Genomic DNA, 20470 nt, shown 5'->3' on the forward strand with positions numbered 1-20470 from the left:
CTTCATACGCAGCACTGGAAATTTCAAAGGAAAATTTCAAGAAATTTTAAAGGAAACTTCCATATCCACTAGCTGGTCTAGTCTTCACTAGATGTTAGCTGGATCATTTACTTTTAAAAATTGGGCTGTATTTTGCACTGGTTGAGCCAAATTCTGCCTCTGTCTCTGAGCAGCTCTTGCTGTTGTCAGTGTAGCTCTGTGTGTGGACAGGAGAAGAGAATATGGCCCATTGTCCTTCCAGATGCAAATTATGGTCCTGATTCAACAAAAAACATCTGTCTTCCACATAGGCAAAGTAAGAACAGACTGTGAAGCCAGACTGATCTTTTGTGACATGGCACCCCACTCTTGCAGGAATTCACATTTTGGTTGGTGATTAGCTAAAAAAAAAAAAAAAAAAAAAGAGGATTCTGAGAGGCACATAATTTGTAATTTTTCTGTTTTGAGGACTGTGCCAGTGCTAAAATTGCAATTCAATTTTACTTAGAATAAACATAGTTTTTTGAAAGAGAGAAAGGATTTTGAAAGAAGAAATTGTTATTGGTCTGACATGGCAGTACATGACAAAAGTTCATGCTTCGTTACATGATTCTTTCTGGACCTTTGGGAAACCGATCCCCAGTAAAAAGCAGTCTTAGCAATTGATTTCATAACTTTCTGTAGCCACTGATCATTCTTTCATTGAAGGTATGAATGGCTGAGACTAAGTGTTGGGTTACATATAGATCACACTCTTCAAATTAATAAAATACATTGGATCCCTGTCTACTTGTAGTAGAATAATACTATAACTTTAATCTTACATTTCTATTCTTTGTGTTCCTACCCCTCTCCCAGCATTTCAGTAGCAGTGAGGGCTTTTGTTTTGTATTGCTTCTAATGAAGAGTCTAAGCAGCTAAAATGCAGAGAAAGAAACTGACTCAATGTCTAGCTTTGAGTTTTAAAATCTTGACTTTGATGATCAAGAGGAAATATGGAAGAGGATGCCCAAGTCACTGCACCATAGTTAGTAATGAGTACTCTAACTGATGGGTTTTTTTTGTTGTTGTTGTTAATAGTAGTTGTTAGAAAATGTTTTCTGTCGTTTTATGACTGTTAGTCATTTATACTTCTTCTTTTGTGAATTATCTATTTTTATGTTCTTCCCATATTAGATTTTTCTCCATTATTTACTTCCTCGTTGATATGTCATTATATGTAGCCAATATTTTCCCAGCTTGGTATTTCTTTTTAAATGTAGCTTATGATTTTTTGGTCTGTAGAATTTAACAATTTATGTAATCAAGTACACAGCTTCTCCTCCCCACACCCCCAACCACCGTATGATTTCTTCCATGGCTCATAGTTCTTATCCATTCACAGCTGAGACAAACATTCATTCATACTTTTTTCTATTTTGTTTGTTGCTTGATTTGTTACAACAAATTCTTTTTCTAGCAGCTATGTTATTCATAGCTATGTTCATTCCATTAACAAGTATATCTTGAGTGTTCATCTGTGTGTGACAAGGTAACAAGAAAAAACAGTCAACAAAACACCTAGAGAATAACAATAGGCAATTACCAAACAGTAGAGGAGGGATGGGGAAGGAGGTATGGCTGCTCTTGGTACAGTTGTTTTTTTTTTTTTCTCTAATTGGAGGGTAATTGCTTTACAATATTGTTCTGGTACAGTTTCAAGCCCAGTGAAATTGGTCAGGGTTGAGTGCCACTGAAACCTTTCTAAACCTTAGCTGTTTTTTTTTTTTTCTCTCAGAAAATTCCCTTGTGTTAACTTGATAAACTAAAACAACTTCTGCTGCAGGCTAAATCTGATTAATTAAACCATAGAGCACGAACCATGCCCCAGGTACTAGGCAAAAAGCCATCAGAAACAAAGGATCTGAGAGAACTACTTGAGAAGGTCTTACAGAGAAAATAAAATCAACAACAACAACAACAAAAATAACAAAACAACCTTCACCAAGATTTCAAATCAGGATTCAGAGTAGCAGAGCTGTCTGATTTGATTTAGACTTGGCCTTTGCATAATAAACAATAAAGGAAACAGAGCAATCAGTAAATGAGAAAAAAAGAACAATTTTAACTGTAATTGAAGAGAGGCTTTGAGTGTTTCAAGAGAGTGTTGTCACCCAAATTTAACCTGACACTACCTTTGGGCTTAGCCTGTGGCCTGGGAGGCGCTGGGTCCAATGGGCAGGAATGAGAACTGCTTTGTGTGGTGCTGGAGAAGACTCTTGAGAGTCCCTTGGACTGCAAGGAGATCCAACCAGTCCATTCTGAAGATCAACCCTGGGATTTCTTTGGAAGGAATGATGTTAAAGCTGAAACTCCAGTACTTTGGCCACCTCATGAGAAGAGTTGACTCATTGGAAAAAACTCTGATGCTGGGAGGGATTGGGGGCAGGAGGAGAAGGGGACGACCGAGGATGAGATGGCTGGATGGCATCACGGACTCGATGGACGTGAGTCTGAGTGAACTCCGGGAGATGGTGATGAACAGGGAGGCCTGGCTTGCTGCGATTCATGGGGTTGCAAAAAGTCGGACACGACTGAGCGACTGAACTGAACTGAACTGTGGGAGCACAATTTGCCGCTAGGCCTTGGGCAATGGCCTGACTGGAGGTCCCAGGGCTGGCTTGTCCCTGGAAGCTGTCCCAGTTGGGCCTCATTGCTTAGTGTTTCAGAGCTGCTGTGTACTGGACTTGCTATCACATTTCATGCTGTCTCCTCCCATGGCACACCCAGAATCACCCTTGGACATTCAGTCGTAAGAAATTCCTGGAAAATTGACAAGGGAGGGATGGGGAAACTGCAACCTGCTGCTGTGATTTGTAAGTTGGTGAGTCTGATTGTTAATTTTGTGTCATCTTGGCCAGGCTATGATGTCAGATATTTGGTCAAACACAGCTGGATGTTTCTGTGAATATCCTTTTAAGATGAGATTAAATCAATGGACTGAATAAAGCAGATCACCCTCCATAAGGTGGTGGTATTGTTCAGTCACTAAGTCATGTCTGACTCTTTATGATCCCGTGGACTGTAGCATGACAGTCTTCCCTGTCCTTCATTATCTCCTGGAGTTTGCTCAAACTCATGTCCATTGAGTTGGCGATGCCATCCAACCAAGGTGGGTGGGCCTCATCCAATCAGTTGAAGGACTTAAGAAAAAGACTCACATCCCTTAAGGAAGAGGAAATTCTGACAGCAGATGCCTTCAGCCTGGAGCTGTACACTCAACTCTTTCCTGGGTCTCTAGCCTGCCAGACGGCCCTGCAGATTTTGGATTGCCAGCCTCTATAATCACATGAATCAATTCTTTAAGATATCTTCTGATCTGTCTCCTCTTGGTTCTATTTTCTGAGAACCTTGACTACCACGGTGAATAAAGAGCTCAAGTAATCCTACTTTGGGCTTAGAGTGAGGAAAGAACTGAGGAGTAGTACATCTCCTTTATTTTTTATTTGTATGAGTGAGTGTTAGGTGCTGTTACATCAGACTTTTTGCGACCCCATGGACTGTAGCTTGCCAGGCTCCTCCGTCCATGGGATTCTCCAGGCAAGGATACTGGAGTGGGTTGCCATTTCCTTCTCAGGGGATCTTCTGAACCCAAGGATCAAACTCACGTTTTCTGTGTCTCCTGCATTAGCAGGCAGATTCTTTACCTCTGAGCCACCTGGTAAGCCCTTTTATTTGTATTGTATGCATGTTACATAATCATAGTTCATCAAAAGAGTCAGGACTAACTAGGACTAAATAGTCCTGATTTGTATGATGTAATGAAATGCATAAATATTTTGTGTTTCTATGATTTCCAGATGTATTATCACCCACACTCACTTGAAAACCACTCATCTGACTATACAAGCAAAACAAGAATTCTTTTCCCAACTTTCTGCTATGCTTTTCTCCTTAAGTTATACAGCCCCTCAGTAGGAGGAGTCTGGCCAATTCTATCAAGTGGTTTCAGAAATGTAATGATATAATCCTGAAACTGAGCATTTGTACAGTATTTCAGTTTCGTAAGGTGTTTTTATATAGTGTTATATATATTCTTCTAAATAACTACATTAATTAGGTTAAACAGGTGTAATTATTCTAATCACCTCCATTTTGTCAAAGAAGAAACTGAAGACCAAGAAGTATGAATGTGTCATAAAGCTAGTCTATTGAGTGACACTATGGCAAAGCCAGGATTAGAAACCAGTTCTCCCATGCTTCACATAACACTTTTTCTTACCACCCAAACATGCATATCATCAGGTAAGCAAACTCTTTGCCATATTAGAGTGCCAACTCTGCATTCTATAGGGAAAATCTATTGTCAGTGATTTTTGACAATGAGATGAGAGGAAAGGGAAGCCAGAGCAGTGGGAACCATGCTTAGTTAGGACTGAGGATAGCTAGAGAGCTGCAAATTCAGGAAGTAACTGGTGAGTCATTTCCATTTTTCTTTTTCTTTTTTTTTTCATATTTAACATTGTAGCTTTTATTTGACCCAGGATTTACAAAATCAAAGCAAAAAGACAGGAAGGTTCTTTGAGAGTAAGGAATGCTGTTGCTATCTTCACAGGACCATTATACAGTTTTGTTATGGTGTCAGGTTCTTCTTCAGACTCTGTTCTCTTTATCTTGATGTATAATTGTATTATTTACAATTTACCATTTCCTCTTTACTATATATGATAGAATACAAGCAAAGGGTTTTCATAAACTGCATGTCCTCTGGAAGTACAATCAGAAGGCTAACTCATTCCCAGTACCACACTTGCTTACACAATTCCTTCCCCTTTCTTTTTTCTACTTTTGCTAAACACACACACACACACACAAACACCCCCTCCTCAAAACAAAACAAACAAACAAAATCCCTGGGAACTTCCCTGTGGCTAAGACTCTGCACTGGCAATGGAGAGGTCTTGTGTTCAATCTCTGTACAGGGAAACAGATCCCACATGCTGCACCTAAGACTCCCATGAAGCCAAATAATAAATAAATAAATACTTTTAAAAAAAGCAAACAGCAATGAAGAACATAAAAGCACCTGGGTTTTGATCAGCATAATACAGTAGTTAAATTTTACTTATTTTCTACTTAGTTTTTAATAAATATTAAATATTTTTTCTAATAATGCAGGATATAAAAACATAGAATAAGTTGACAGCTAACTTGCCAGAGATTGAAACACATCAAATGTTAGATATGAATAACTAATTCTAAAATACATTAATAAAAGTTTTAAATAACTAGAATCAAGTACTTAGAATGTATGATTTATAGTAAAAGTCAAACCATAATACAGTAAATTTTACTTCTTTTCCATTTTGTTTTTAGTAAATATTATTTTAAATATTTTTTGTAATAATGCAGGATATAAAAACATAAAATAAGTTGATAGTTAACTTGCCAGAGAGATTGAAACACACCAAAAGCTAGATATGAATTCTAAAGTACATTAATAAAACAGTTTAAAATAACTATAACCTTCAACTACTTAGAATGTATGATTTAGAGTAAAAGTCAAAGATTATTGATGCTATGTTATAAGCTTCCATGTTTTGGGAAAGAAATATGTAAAGGGAGATAATTTTCAGCCCTGGTGGTATTTCATTCCAAGAGATATTGAATCAAATCAACAACCACAACCACAACTTATTGTTTTTGTCTCCCCACAAGCTAAAAAGTAGGGGAATGTAGAAAGTGACTGCTATTATGTATGGGCTTTTTTAAAGGGTGATGAAAATATTCTAAAACTGTGGTGATGGTTTTATAAGTTTTCAAATATACCACATAAACTACTGTATTGTACTGTATTTAGAAGGGTGAGTTTTATGGCACATGAATTCACTCAATAATTTTGTTTTTTCTACATGCCCAAGGACACATGGGAAAAAAAAAAACTGTAAAGAAAAAAGGAGTTGAATACCACCACAGCCCAGGGAAAGTAAGGAGGGTGGTAGGGGAGGACAGAAGAAAGGAAGGAGAGGGACATGCATTGCTGACTAGTTCTTCCCTCCTCCATTCAATATACATGTGCACACACTTGCACACGTATGCATGCACATACATGCACACACACACTGTGATAACCAGTGACAAGCAACTGGCTGCTTTATGTTACGGATAAAACCATAACTGCTTTGTTTCTTGAAAAGGTCTCCTCCTCTTGTAAATGTTGCCCTTGTCTGCTAAATATTTGGTATTTGTTGATGAGGTTTTTCCTTCTTCTGCTCTTGCTTTTTGATTTTTAAAAGCAAATTTTAATAACGAATATACAGTCTGTGTCACATCTTCTCTTTTGTAATTTAAGTCATGCTATATGGTATCTGTAAAGTCATATTCATTTTATTCTGAAAAATATCTGCTTCTGAATCTTTCTCAGTGTAAGTATTATAGTTACCTTGTCAAGTCAAGTAAGTATTTCACAAGTATTACAGGGCTGAACTCTTACAGTCCACGCCTTTTAGGTGTTCTCTTGGCTTTCTTCTTTTTAAGCCTTCTTATTAACTCATAAGGGCTTCCCAAGTGGCACTAGTAAAGAACTCGCCTGCCAATGCAAGAGTCTAAGAGGCTCTATGGAGGGGAAGATCCCCAGGAGGAGGGCATGACAACCCACGCCCATACTCTTCTAGAGAATCCCACGGACAGAGGAGCCTGGCAGGCTACAGTCCACAGTGTTGCAAAAACTAGGACACAACTAAACCAACTCAGCATGGCCCACACTGACTCATAGACACAAGCAGCTTAATTTCAACAAAAAGATGATAGACCTCTACACTTTTATATAGAAGTAGAGGGATTCTGAAAACTAAGTTTCTTTCTTTGTAGCTGAATTTTATTAATTGGCAATAAGTCACTGTTTCAAAGTCTTAGTCATTTGCCCAACTTTTTATTGCCTGTATATTATATTCTAGGAAGTAGAATCAAAGTCAGGAATTATCAGTTACATAGTCTGAATACAAATGTTAAATAGTCTGAATTGATAGGAAGACTGTCCTCTTGGAAAAGAAAAGCAGTCTCCTTAAGAGAGAGATGGAGAGATAGCTACTTCCCCCCTTTTTCTAATTGTATCTTGACTTTTCTCTTTATTGAAGACCCGGAAGTGCAAGCCTGAGTCTCACCTTGTGGCTTATCAGCATCATGGGCTGCACCTGTAGCTCCATTCATATTCTTCCTTGCTGTGAACTGTTCACTGCAAGGTGTCTGGCTACTGCTCTCTCATTGAAACGTGAAAAACACCAAATGATGGTCTTTTCACATTAGATCTTGAAGTACAGTCTAAAGGAAATAGATGTAAAGTGGTGTTTTCGTCTCTCTGTGTAAAAGGAGAAAATATGCTTTTGCTATAATCAATCATACTTTCCTCTGAAGTTTCAGATAATATTTCAGTAGGTAGGTCTTCTCCTGGAGAAATACTGGAAAGGCTCCAAGGGAACTCAATCTCAGTTCCATGCTTTGGTGTGGAGATCCTCTGTGGGGAGGTCCTCTGTGTGAGAATGGATTTGCTTTGTGGATGGCCACGCCTGGCATCAGGAAGGCTGGAGTCAGCTTGAAATCCATACACTGTTTGAGGGCCGAGTGTAGACGCTGAAGGAACAGGGCTAGATGCCTTCTGACTGCCACTGCTTATTGTGATCGTCTTACTGCTGTTAGAGGAAATCTTCTCCTGAGGGCTCTCTGGCACCTCAAAGACGTCCTGACTATAAAATGGAACCTGAAACGCGGAACTGTGTGGCTGTTTCTTTTTCCCTCCAGATTTCATCTGTTTGGTGATCGTTTGCATCATCAGTTTGACAGCCACATGCCTCTCAGGTCCGGGCGGAGGGTCCCTGATCAAAACAACTGACTCGCTCTTTTGAGGCCCAGGGGCGAAGTCGTCATCACTATCAGAAAAAGAACGGCGAAACTGTGGCTGTTTCCTCTTGAGCCTAGCCAAAAGCTGCTTGTTTTCTTCTCTTAATTTATTCCTTTCTGCTGTGAGCTCACCAGTAAATTACAGATTTTGTTGTTGGATATCATAAAATTCTTGCTGTAGCCTATTTCTGTATGTTTCGTTTACTGTAGAGCGATCACATACTTTGGCGTTTAATTGACCTCGCAGGTCATGGATAGTGTCATTCAGGGCTCTCCGTTGCTCCGTCAAATCTTTAATTCTGGATATGGAGCCTGTCCACCTCCCGTCTGACAATCGCTCTTTCCTCAGACTGGTTACTTTCCCCTGAAGTCGGCGTGGCTCTCTGTCATGGAGCTCTTTTAGTGTTAGCCAGGTTTTTAAAAAAATCTTCAGAAGACAGAGGCTAATCTGCATTTTATCTCCTTCGGAAGAGCTCTGCCCGCTTTCCCTGTCTTCTTCACCCACGTCCCCCGCCTTCATCTTGATTCCCTGACTGGGATTGGGAAACAGTGGAGACAGGCCCCCACAAAAAATGGCGGAAGGTCCGCGGACGGAATGACAGTTTAAACTCTTCTACAGACCTGTGAAGCGGCCTCAGGGCCCTGGGGTGATCCGACTGGCAAGAGGATGGATTGAAGATGGCTCAGGGTGCACAGGAGGGTGCGGTCGGGGGGCTGGAAGGAGACACCAGCCTCCTTTTGCCGAGAAGAGCGAAGGCACATAGGAGGGAAGATGGCGCCTTCCTCCATTTTGCTATAGACTGAATTTCTAAAGTATAACAAGAGACTCAAGGCTTTTATTCCTCTTTTCTTCTTCAGCTTGTCAAAATAATTCAAATGGACCCTACTCTGGAAAGTAGTTCCTAATCACCCAGTCAAAAGTAACCACTATCTCTTCCGTGTGGTCGTTCACATCTTCTATTATAGGACTAATATATATGGCAGAACATGAGGAGGAACTAAAGAACCTCTTGATGAGGGTGAAAGAGGAGAGTGAGAAAGCCAGCTTAAAACTAAATATTAAAAATACTAGCCATGGCATCCGATCCCATCACTTCATGGCAAATAGAAGGGGGAAGTGGAAAAGTGGAAGCAGTGACAGATTTCCTCTTCTTGGGCTCTAAAATCACTGTTGATGGTGACTGCAGCCATGAAATTAGAAGACGATTGCTCCTTGGCAGGAAAGCTATGACAAACCTAGACAGTGTGGTAAAAAGCAAAGACGTTACTTTGCTGACAAAGGTCAGTATAGTCAAGGCTATGTTTTTTCCAGTAGTTACGTATGGTTCTGAGAACTGGACCATAAAGTAGGCAGAGCGCAGAAGAACTGATTCTTTTGATCTGTGGTATTGGAGAAGACTCTTGAGAGTCCCTTGGACAGTAAGGGATCAAACTGGTCAATCTTAAAGGAAATCAACCCTGAATACTCATTGGAAGGACTGATGCTGAAGCTGAAGATACAATACTTTGGCCACCTGATGCTAACAAACAACTCATTGGAAAAGACCCTGATGCTGGGAAAGGTTGAAGGCAGAAGAAGCGGCAACAGAGGATGAGACAGTTGGATGACCTCACCGATGCAATGGACATGAACTTAGGCAAACTCCAGAAGATGGTGAGGGACAGGGAAGCCTGGTCCATGGGGTTGCGAAGAGTTGGATACAACTTGGCAACTGAACAACAATAATATGAGACATGTATGTGTCCCTAACTAGACTGCAACTCTCTTACGGGCAAGATTGGGTCTTTCTCTGCACACTCATTCAACTGAGATTACAGGCCTCTCTTCTATTGCAGATAATGTGCCAGAAACAGTGGATACAAAGGTAAACTTCCTTATCTGGATGGTGAAATATACATGGCCAGTAATTACAATGCTGCTGCTGCTGCTAAGTCGCCTCAGTCGTGTCTGACTCTGTGTGACCTCATAGACTGCAGCCCACCAGGCTCCCCCGTCCCTGGGATTCTCCAGGCAAGAACACTGGAGTGGGTTGCCATTTCCTTCTCCAATGCATGAAAGTGAAAAGTGCAAGTGAAGTCGCTCAGTCGTGTCCGACTCCTAGCGACCCCATGGACTGCAGCCCACCAGGCTCCTCCGTCCATGGGATTTTCCAGGCAAGAGTACTGGAGTGGGGTGCCATCGCCTTCTCCAGTAATTACAATACAATGTGATAAATGCTTCAATAAAAGCATGTGTACAGGGTCCCACCCCTGCCCTGTGTCCACACGTCCATTCATTCTCTACATCTGTGTTGCTACTGCTGCCTGAGGACAGGTTCGTCTGTACCATTTTTTTAGATTCCACATATATGGGTTAATATATGATATTCGCTTTTCTGACTAACTTCATTATAACGTAACATTCTAAAGCAACTATGCTGCTGCTGCTACTATACTCCTTTAAAAAAAAAAACCAACATGTGCCAAGTGGAAAGCACAGAAAAGGGGGCACCTAATTTATTTGGAAGGGAGTTAAAAAAGATGATTTCCATGCAATGTCCTGAAAAATAAAAATTTGTGAAGTGTACAAAAGAAATAGGGCATGTCAGGCCCAAGGCACAGCATGTACAAAAGCAGATGAAATAACAGAGCATGACCAGTGAGAGAATTAGTAGTTTTGTATGAACCGGTGGAAAGTTGGAAAGGTAGGAAGACTGTAATAAAGGAAGACTGTAATAAAAAGGACCTTCATTACCAAGCTACAGCATTTCTACTTTATTCTCTAGGTATCCTTCCCAACCGGCAGCCACAGAGTTGTTTCAAAATTGGTAATATAGACTACGTAAGTCTGAAAGATGTATGAGTGTGTGTGTGTGTGTGTGTGTGTGCAGGCAGTGGGGAGTGTTGTTTGTAGATGCTTTAATATATTCAAAGCTACATATAAGTGGAATAGAAGTTATAGTAGCTTTTTGTATTAATCAATAAACACTAAAGGTACTTCCCTGGTAGTCCAGTGGTTGGGAATCTGCCTTGGAATGCAGGGAACGTGGGTTTGATCCCTCATTGGGGAATGAAGATCCCACATACTGCAGAACAACTAAGCCGTGGCACCACAACTAGAGAGTCCGTGTGCCACAACAAAAGATCTTGCACAATGCAACAAAGATCCCACGTGCTGCAACCAAGACCTGATGCAGTCCAATAAAAAAATTAAAATAAAAATTTAAAATACTAAAAACTGAACTGCTATTATGTGAGGGTCCCAAAGGTTTTGTTATTAATATCGAAAGGGATCCTTAAAGTCATGATAAGTCAGTGAAAAGATATCCTTTTAAGAAAAAAAAAAAACAACTTTATTTCATAATACATGATACATTTAAAAGCTTTAGAAAACACACATAAACAAAACAGGAAGAAACACCCAGTAGTCCTAGCACTTGGAGGTACCTAATTCATATTTGTTATATAGATATCCAAAAATATACACAAATGTTCTAAACTCTATACATATTTAATTGTAATCACTTCACTTATATTTATAAACATCTTATTGACATATTGCATATGTGCATTTGCATCATCATTAAAGTAGATACATAGTATTCTATTGATGGGTATTCCATAATTTATCTCCTATTGTTGGATGTTTAGATTGTTTCTAATTTTTCCATTACAAATAGTAGAGATGAATATCTCTGTGTTTATCCTCCAATTAGGATATACAACCAGAAGGGAGTCAAAGTATACCAGCATTTTGAGGCTTAGATGCATATTGTCAAATTACCTTCAGAAAATCTGCACCTAATTTTACACCCACCACTGTGTATGAGTGTTCATTCCCATACCTTTGTCATGATATAATAATAAAAATAAAATAATAATAGTTAATATTATCTTAGTACTTGACAAATAGAAAATATTTTAAGCTACTTTTCTACTACCATGGTTGAACTTGAAAAAAAAAAAAAAACTGCTTCAAGGGATAATTTACATCATAAAATTCAACCAATATAAGTTTACAATTCACTGATTTTAATAATTATACATTTGTGCAACTATTACTACAGTCCTCTTCTAAATCATTTCTATAGTCCTAGAAAATCTCCTCCCCATGGCCATTTAGGGCTTCCCTGGTGGCTGAATGGTAAAGAATTTGCCAGCCAGTGCAGGAGATGTGGGTTCGATCCCTGGATTGGGAAGATCCCCTGGAGAAGGAAATGGCAACCCACTCCAGCATTCTTGCTTGGGAAATCCCATGGACAGAGGAGCATGGTGGGGCCACAGTCCATGCGGTTGAAGAGTCGGACATGACTTAGTGAATAAACCATCACCACCACATAGCCACTTCTAGAGAACCCCTGCTCCCACCGCCAGTCTTAGGCAACTATGATTTGCTTTCTGTTCCTATAAATTTGCTCTTACTAGACATGTCATATAAATGGAACCATACAATATGTAGTCTTTCGCACCTGGCTTTTTTCACTTTCATGTTTTTGAGGTTTATCCATTAGCACAGATCAATGTTTCGACCCTGAACTTTTTTTCTCTTCATGTTAACTTGTAGTTGCTCTTCTGAGTCGTCTGTTACAAAGGCCCTTGCCCATTTTTCTATGGGGACACTGAAGGTTTTTACAGAAGAGGGACATAATCAGGGTCATGTTACATAAAGAGAATTCTGGCAGCACTGGGAAGGATGTCTCTATATTGTATTTCCAAATCTGGGACAATCAATAGGCTTACTGCATTGAATTAGGCTTTATCATCTACAGTAAAGAAATATAATATGAACTACAAAAAAGAGCTATAAAATTATAAAAGTTTATTTGAATAGTTTCCTTAAAGAGTGTTACAAATTTCTAATTTAGTCTCTAAAAGAATGTTTCAAGTTAATTCTTCAAAGTTGATTTTACTTTATTGTAGTACAATAGTAGTTCTTTTGTAGAACAAAGTGAAGTGTAAATAAATGTTGCCTTACCCTAGTGTTGCTCTTGGTGGCTTGTTTTCTGCATCAAGAGCCCTTAAAATGTTTCTCATTTCTAAGATTCATTGACAATTAAGTTCGCAATTTGACAAACATTATCTTTGAACTCTATTATTTCTGTAAAGTTAAAAGGAACACCCCTCCCCCATTCTCCTCACCCCTGCAAAACCCTCCCCCAAGTAAAAACTGCCTGGTCTAAAAAAGAAAAATGTCCCATTGTGATTCCAAATTAACCATTACTGAATTTGTACCCCATGCTATTTTGCTAAATCCAATTAGACCCTTCCTGAAACAAAGGCTCAGATCTGATAAAAGTTGCAATTCTTAAAGGTAACAGAGACACTGAAAACTTGACCTATCAGAGTGCTGAAGCTTTTCTTCATTCTATCTCCTCTGGTCTTCTAAATCCCATCTTCAGAGCTGTCTGAGGATGATTTACCTTACAGCTAAAAAAGTTAAAGCAAGGGATCTTCATTTGTATGGGGTTCTCTGTAGTTTTTATGTTTTTCCTTAAGAGGTAACAACAAATTATATAACGTTCAGGCCCCCCTGGATTTGCTCTATAACCAACAACCTCTATCCCCTATTCCAAAGGTTCTTTGTAAGTTGGTCCTTTACTTCATGGGTTGAGTGTAGATATATTTCTACAAGGCTTCTCTTCTGTGATTTGTAACAGGTATCCTTTTAGAAAGTTTGTCATGCAAATCATAAAGTAACAACATACACGATTAGAATCTCATCACTTCAACAGGTGATGCACATTTATTTTATGGTCCCTTCCAGTTTTTGTCCACACGCCTACATAGTTCACTTTACAAAGTCCACATGTTTACATGTCCACATGCTTACATAGTTCACTTTACAGAGTCGCATTTATTGCACCACTGTTCTATATTCATCTCTTCCAAATGTGTATGATGTGGCTATGTCACAGTCTTCACCAGAAAGAGGGCAGAAAGAGGGCAGCAGAAAAGGAGCACAGCCTGGTGCTTCATGGCACCAAGAAAAAATGACCAGCTGTCAGAGTTCAGAGGGTGGGCAAGGATGCTGACTGTCAGGGCTACATTTGGCTTGTCGCCACCGGATGCTCCATGCTTAGCAGGGCCTGGCATCCAGTTAGTATGTAAATATCAACCAAGGGACTAATTCTGAACCCGACTAATCCAATTTTGTTGATTTTTTTGGGGGGGGGGATGGGGGTAATATAACTCCCAAGTAGAAACAAAAAACTTTTAAAATTAGCAATTACTGTTTTTCATTAAAGTGGAATCTGCATCACTAATTCACTGATTAATTAAACAAGTGTATAAAGTGTCTGTTGGGAACAAACACAACTGGATTACTTGGAATATCGTGAGACCCGAAGGAGGAAAATTTTGCACAGTGTGCTCTTTCTAAACCCCATCCCAATCCTGTACTTTATGGCCTGAGATGAATGAAGAGAAAGGAGAAAATTTTAATCTTTTAAAAAGACATAGCCTTATTTTATCTTTGCAGAAGAGTTGAGAAATAATGAAAAAAAAAAGGGGGGGAACAAAAGGAATTTTAACTTAAAACAGAGCTCTTTATTGCCTTTAATGGCTCTGTAAGATTATACCAGAAACTGGGCTACCCTTATCTGAAGTGCCACATTCACTGTGAAATGCTCTTAGAGGGAGAAGTCATAACAGTTTATTGTTCAAAAAGGATCATTGTAGATTTTGGTTAACATAAAGAAGCATATAACTTTTTCTAAGATCTAGAACATGAAGGAGGGCGCTATGTAGCCTGTTGTGAGACACACTCATCGGTCACTTGGATGACCTGAGGTGACACACGCAGAGTCACTTGAGAAGTCTGACCCAGCAAAAGATGGACTCCTTCTGTCCTGAGGTCAGTGCTAGTAGGCATTTCCCGGCAAAATTCAATTAAACAAAATCCCAGAGTTGTTTTTCATCAAAATAATTTTGATTTAATTTCTTCTTTAATATAAAAGGACAACAAATTACATTTCAGAGAATACTGTTTAGGTTATGAGGTTCCTGTCAGAGCTGTTTTGCAATACATGTTTATATAATCAGAAGTCAAGTCGGCAGTCGACTGTGAAACTGGGGCCAGCCAGGCTGCCTTGTGTGCGTTCCACTTTAGACAACAAACTAATGTACCATTCTATTGTTTAGGTATCAGTGAGGTTTGGATTTTGTTTTGGACATTTGAGTTGGGATGAGAAAATGAACCAGCAGCAGCAGCAGATTCTAAAATGCAATAGGTCAGTGCTTTGTAAAGAGAACAAGCAACATCAATACTTCCTACTCTAATCAATGGGCCCAAACATTTGACATTTTGAATACTGATATTTAAATAAGTCAAGTTTTTGGAGAGAAAGTTTTACAGAATCTTTCTGTTCGTATCGCCCAGTGTATTACTGATTATTTTCCCTATTGATCAGTTGTATTTTGCTGTTCAAGATTCACAGAAGTGAACAAGGCAGTGCGAAAAGGCAAAGAGAACAATAAATAGCACATAGAAGCAGTTAAACCTCTCTTATTTAGAGGCAATTTGCCGAAAGCAATTACACTTTACAAGATCCCACTTGACAGTGAATGCATCAAAGATCTAAAATCTTGGACAGTTATCCTTGCAGCTCTACCACTCAGCATCCTTCCTTACCTGCCCTCCCTGAGGATCCCAACTGGAAGGGATCTGTTTCCCTTGGTCTGACGGTACCCTGTGTCACAGTTAACTGTAGGCATAGCTCCTTTACTAGACTACAAGTTCCTTTAGGCTATGAATGATGTCTTATACATATTTGCCTCCTCCAAAGTACTGAACATTGCAGTGTCGAGGTTCAGGGCAGGCTGCCCCAAGATATGGCACAGTGGTATACTGATTATTCCGAAATGAAGTTACTTGAGAAACAGCTGGTAGAAAAAAAAAAAAGATATAAAAAACACTCATTTCCTCCTTCTGCATGAAAGCAAGAAGGTAAATCTCTCAGGTGAAGGAATCCTCCCTATACCAGGAGGCTAGAAAATATCCTTATCATCAGAGTTAGGGAATTCAAGGCTTAAACAGATACCTAAACAAACTTGTTACTTGCTCATTAGTTTGCTATCCTAGCATACATTAAATCTTCACCAATTTCTTTCCTTGTCTAAAAATGATATATAAAGAGCTTGCTTTGATCATTCGGGGAATCTTATTTCTATGAGAATTCCACACATGTGAATTAAATTGTTTTGTTTTTTCTCCTGTTAATCTGTCTTGGGTCAATTTAATTATTAGACCAGCCAAAAGAACTAAGGAGGATGGGGGGAAATTTCCCCTCCCCTGACAGTGTTATTCAATTATGTGCAGAGTAAGTTAAAATATAGATTAAAAAATTATCCTAATAAACTTCAAGTAGAACCAAAAACTCTTCTGTCTCTCCATTTAGAGTTTGCATTGTATTTGCAAAGTATATTTAGTGTAAATAAAGTGAATATTTCCCTCTAAAACAGTCCCTTTTGTGGGTAAGTGTATTCTTTCCTCCACTGCATTCTTTGGGTGTGAAGATGAAACAGGTTTTGGATGAATACCCACACATGTCAGATGTCAAAGCATATTTCTTTGTTTTTTTCTGGCTTAGTATTAGGATACTACATATTCATCCAGAGCCCTTCCAAAGAAGAGTTCTCTAAACACTTTTAAATTTTAAAATGTCCTTGATTATGTGTTAACTAAGCTAAATTCAAACTAACATAAATCACATCAGAGCAAAAAGTAAAAGAAATTTAATTAGAAAATTCAAAGAGATGACAGTAGAAAAAGTCTAAAATTCATCATAGAATGATTGGAATGGACCTTATCTCATCATTCTAATGTGTGAGCCAGGACACACAGACTCACACAAAGAGTGTTCCAACCAAGCTAATCACCAGGCCAAAGGAGCTGGTTTTGTGAAGAAAAACCTAAGGAGGCAAAGTCACTCAGCATAAATCTAACATAGGATTTTGGAAGTTCTGAATTAGCAAATCTCTCAAAGAAAACAAAAAGCAAATATCCACATTGGTTTTTAGTTTAATAAATAATATATTCATTTTCATATTCATTTTATTAAATGGAAAAAACATACCAAATCATTTTTTCTATGTGTTAAAACATTCCAGTGTTTTAACATCATTGAAAAAAGGCAATGCAAGTTTGTCTCTCATGTTTTTAAAGACGAGGGAGGAAACTTGGGATAAACAGGGATCTCTCAAGGTTTGTTTTTTGATTCCTGTGTCTCCAACTGAACAAAACTCTCAAGTTACAAAGATGCTGAGGTGCAGACACACTTTCTCCCATCTTATACTCCTGTTCTGAGAGAGGTAACACGAAGATCCAGATATTTAGTGTAGATTTTTCTAATTACTTAAAATCTACTAGCAGTTTTTGCTAAAAACAAACAAACGAAAACTTTAGAAAGACCATCTCATTCAATAAACATAACTACATTCAAGAGGCTATTAGTGCCTATTAAGGTTTATAGAGATGAAATGACATAACTTCCAAGATTGACTTTAGAAAGTTTCAGTGGAAAAGAAAAACTGGGGGATAGGTGAGCAATGGCAAAGTCTTATAATTATTGTACTAAATGTAGGGGATGAGTATATGAGGAATTTGTCATTTTTTTTTCTACTTTCATACATGTTGGAGAATTTTCATAAACAGACTTTTTAAAAAAGAGCTTAGGTAATATATGGTATATTAATGGCTCAGATGGTAAAGAATCTGCCTGCAATGTAGGAGACTCAGGTTCAACACCTGAGTCAGGAAGATCCCTCGGAGAAGGAAATGGCTACCCACTCCAGTATTCTTGCCCAGGAGAATCCCATGGAGACTGGAGCCTGGCAGGCTACAGTCCATGGGGTTGCAAAGAGTCAGACACTACTGAGTGACTAATGCTTAGGCAATATAGGTCATCATTATAGGTACAGGTCTGTGGACTAGACAGAAACCTCTGCTGAAAGAAAGAACGGCTGGTCTTAAATCTGGGGCTCTTTACCAGGTTTAAAAAACCATTTCATCTGTTTTTCTCATAGGAAGGAAATAACAAATTTATGCACTATTTTGGAACTATGTATTAACATAATACTGTTTGATGTGACCATAAAATCAGAGAAATCTACCTTTTCTAGCTGAACATAGAGGTTTCATTACATGGAAGACATGGATTTGGATTTTGATTTAACTTTTAGTTTGAAAGGAAAAGAGAACTTTTAATTATAAGAATTTAGATTCCCTAATCCTTTTCTCAGATCCAAGTAGTTTTTCTTATGGGGATTTAACCTCTACCCTGTCAATTACTTCCATGGTGGCTCAGGTGGTAAAGAATCTGCCTGCAGTGCAGGAGACCCAGGTTTGATCCCTGGGTCAGGAAGATGCCCTGGAGAAGGGAATGGCAACCCACTCCAGTATTCTTGCCTGGAGAATTCCAAAGACAGAGAAGCCTGGCAGGCTACAGTCCATGGGGTTGCAAAGAGTCAGACATGACTGAGCACCTAATACTTTCACATTGCCAAGTACAGAAGTAAGTTGTGTGTGGGTGGTCTCCTTCTGGAGGTCATACTTTAAACAGAAGTAATCCTTTCCTGTGTTGAAGAAATCACTTTCACCCCCTGCAAAGAATACACTTTTACGGAGGTCTCACTCCTTCTGACTCCTCTCTATTCCCTTAACACCTTATACATCTCTCTCTTCCATGCTTCCTACACTCTTCCTTATTGGTCCAGTCATCACATCCTATGCAATCCTCAGGGATCCAAAAAAAGCAAAAGAGCCCACGGGTCTTGGAGGACAACCATACTTGTTCCTATGCAAACTGGGCCTGGGGAACTAGAACTGGATCAGAAACAAAGAGGAGTCAGACTGCAACAAACTCTCCTAGTTCCTTTATTTTGTATAAGTTTCACAACCACGGGGTCTGTATTGACATTGTAGATTTTTTTTTCCTGTTTTAAAAACAGATATTAAGGACTCACATAAGAATTCTCTCTACTAACACTGGTGTCATGGAGACTTTTTAAAAATGAGGTATTTGGTTTACTGTCCAAAACAGTAAAGATTTGGGCAAACTGCAGAAATGATCTAGCAAGTAATAAAATGAAACTGAATCACTGAAACAGAAATGGGATCGAGCAATACAGTTGCTTTGACACCCTGAGAATCTTTATTGCAGCCAAAATAAACCTACCCACTTTACATCTCTAAAAGTAAAACCTAGCATGATTTTTCCTAGAGGCATACGTTTCCACTTGGAAAAGACAGTGAGAATGAAGAGATGAGTGAATATGAGAAAGGTAAGGAGATTAAGACCACTCTTACTGCCCATTTCCCCACTCTAATAATAATTACTGACTAATGGACCCTTATTTCCTTGTTATCAAATGACCTTAGGAAAACATTTATAGCCATGGCAAGAACAGTGTTTACAAGTGAATTTATGTGGAACCGTTGTCAAAGTTCAAAATACCATGAAAGATCTTGAGAAGGCAGTTGACTATTTCACATAAAAAACTGAACAATCAGGTTAGCCAGGCCCAAAATAATGATGAAAACGTGTAAGATTAATTTAGGCCACGTGAGACGCTCTTCTTGGTAGAGGGAAATTATATAGATGAGAGATGGATATATGAATACAAAGGCCAGGCCACATGCTGCTCCTGAATACCTGCAGAATAAAAAAGGTTTTAGGTTAATATTCATTCTGCATTTTTCTGATTTACAATTATGGTAAATATAGGATAATTTAAATCATCCTCAATCGGATGTTACAATAAAATTATTTTTGATTCATTTGTTGCTGACATAAAGCATCCGAGTTTAAAACTTATTTTACTTGCTAAGTTAATATAAAATACTATTTCCTGTTCATCTTTATAGCATCTGCTTGACAGAGTTTTTCATTCATCTCTCAAGTCTCTGTAGTTCCTCTGTATCTCAGTGATTATGGCTACTTCCTCAGAAACATCTGGAGATAGGCTTCCTATCTTTGATCTTTTATAAACTAATTATAAATTCTGAGTTGTTGAAGGACTGCAAGCATCTGCTTAAGACTGAGAACAGATGAATGTCTTGTTGGTATTCAGCATAATTATCAAAGATAGTAACAAAAATACCTAAACACATGACTGAGGAACCTACACTTACTTGTCTCCTTCCCTATACTTAATTACCTTATAAACAGCTTAAAGGGAACTTGTAAATCCATTATATTTCACAAGTGTCAGGCTAAAGGTCTCCTCTTTTGTCTTTTGCTACTTTTATAGGAAAGGGTCTTCAAAAAAAGTAACTCAGTCCTGCTTTCTACAAGGTTGAGGAAGAAAAATCGGATCATTCTAAATTTTAGTTTTCCATGAGAATCTGAGGTCACAGCTTTAATTCCAATCTACTCAACCTATCACAGTGTATTTGGAGAATGGATATTAAGGAAAGAGCCATCTGGGATCTAAACTTTCTGACTACAATTGACACTGAAATATGTTCTTGAGTAGAAATGGATTAAGAAAGTTAGGACATAGCCTTGACATATTAGAGACCTTCCAGGTACCCCAAGAAGTTATATGCTATATATGAAAAATAACTTTATTTTGGATAAAAAGAAAGAAATACATTGGAAAATTATGAGAAAAAGAGAAGGGGAAGGTACCTAAGGCT

At 38.6% G+C, this 20470-nt stretch overlaps 1 protein-coding gene across 6 annotated transcripts in view; it reads right to left on the reverse strand.

Moving 5' to 3' along the window:
• Positions 1-16550: 16550 nt before the first annotated feature.
• SLC38A9 (solute carrier family 38 member 9) overlaps positions 16551-20470 on the reverse strand; it is a 91674-nt gene continuing 87754 nt past the window's right edge. For 4 of the 6 annotated variants that reach the window (XM_040262543.1, XM_040262542.1, XM_040262544.1 and 1 more), the window contains exon 15: positions 18691-19484. In XM_040262543.1, coding sequence (XP_040118477.1) covers positions 19319-19484 — 166 coding nt within the window. In that variant the 3' untranslated portion in view covers positions 18691-19318. Of the gene's footprint in view, positions 19485-20470 lie in introns of all 6 variants that reach the window. The other 2 variants (XR_005724808.1, XM_040262541.1) reach the window with 1 other exon arrangement.

Source organism: Oryx dammah, unplaced genomic scaffold, assembly GCF_014754425.2.
Source record: "Oryx dammah isolate SB20612 unplaced genomic scaffold, SCBI_Odam_1.1 HiC_scaffold_20, whole genome shotgun sequence".
NCBI classification, from domain to species: domain Eukaryota; kingdom Metazoa; phylum Chordata; class Mammalia; order Artiodactyla; family Bovidae; genus Oryx; species Oryx dammah.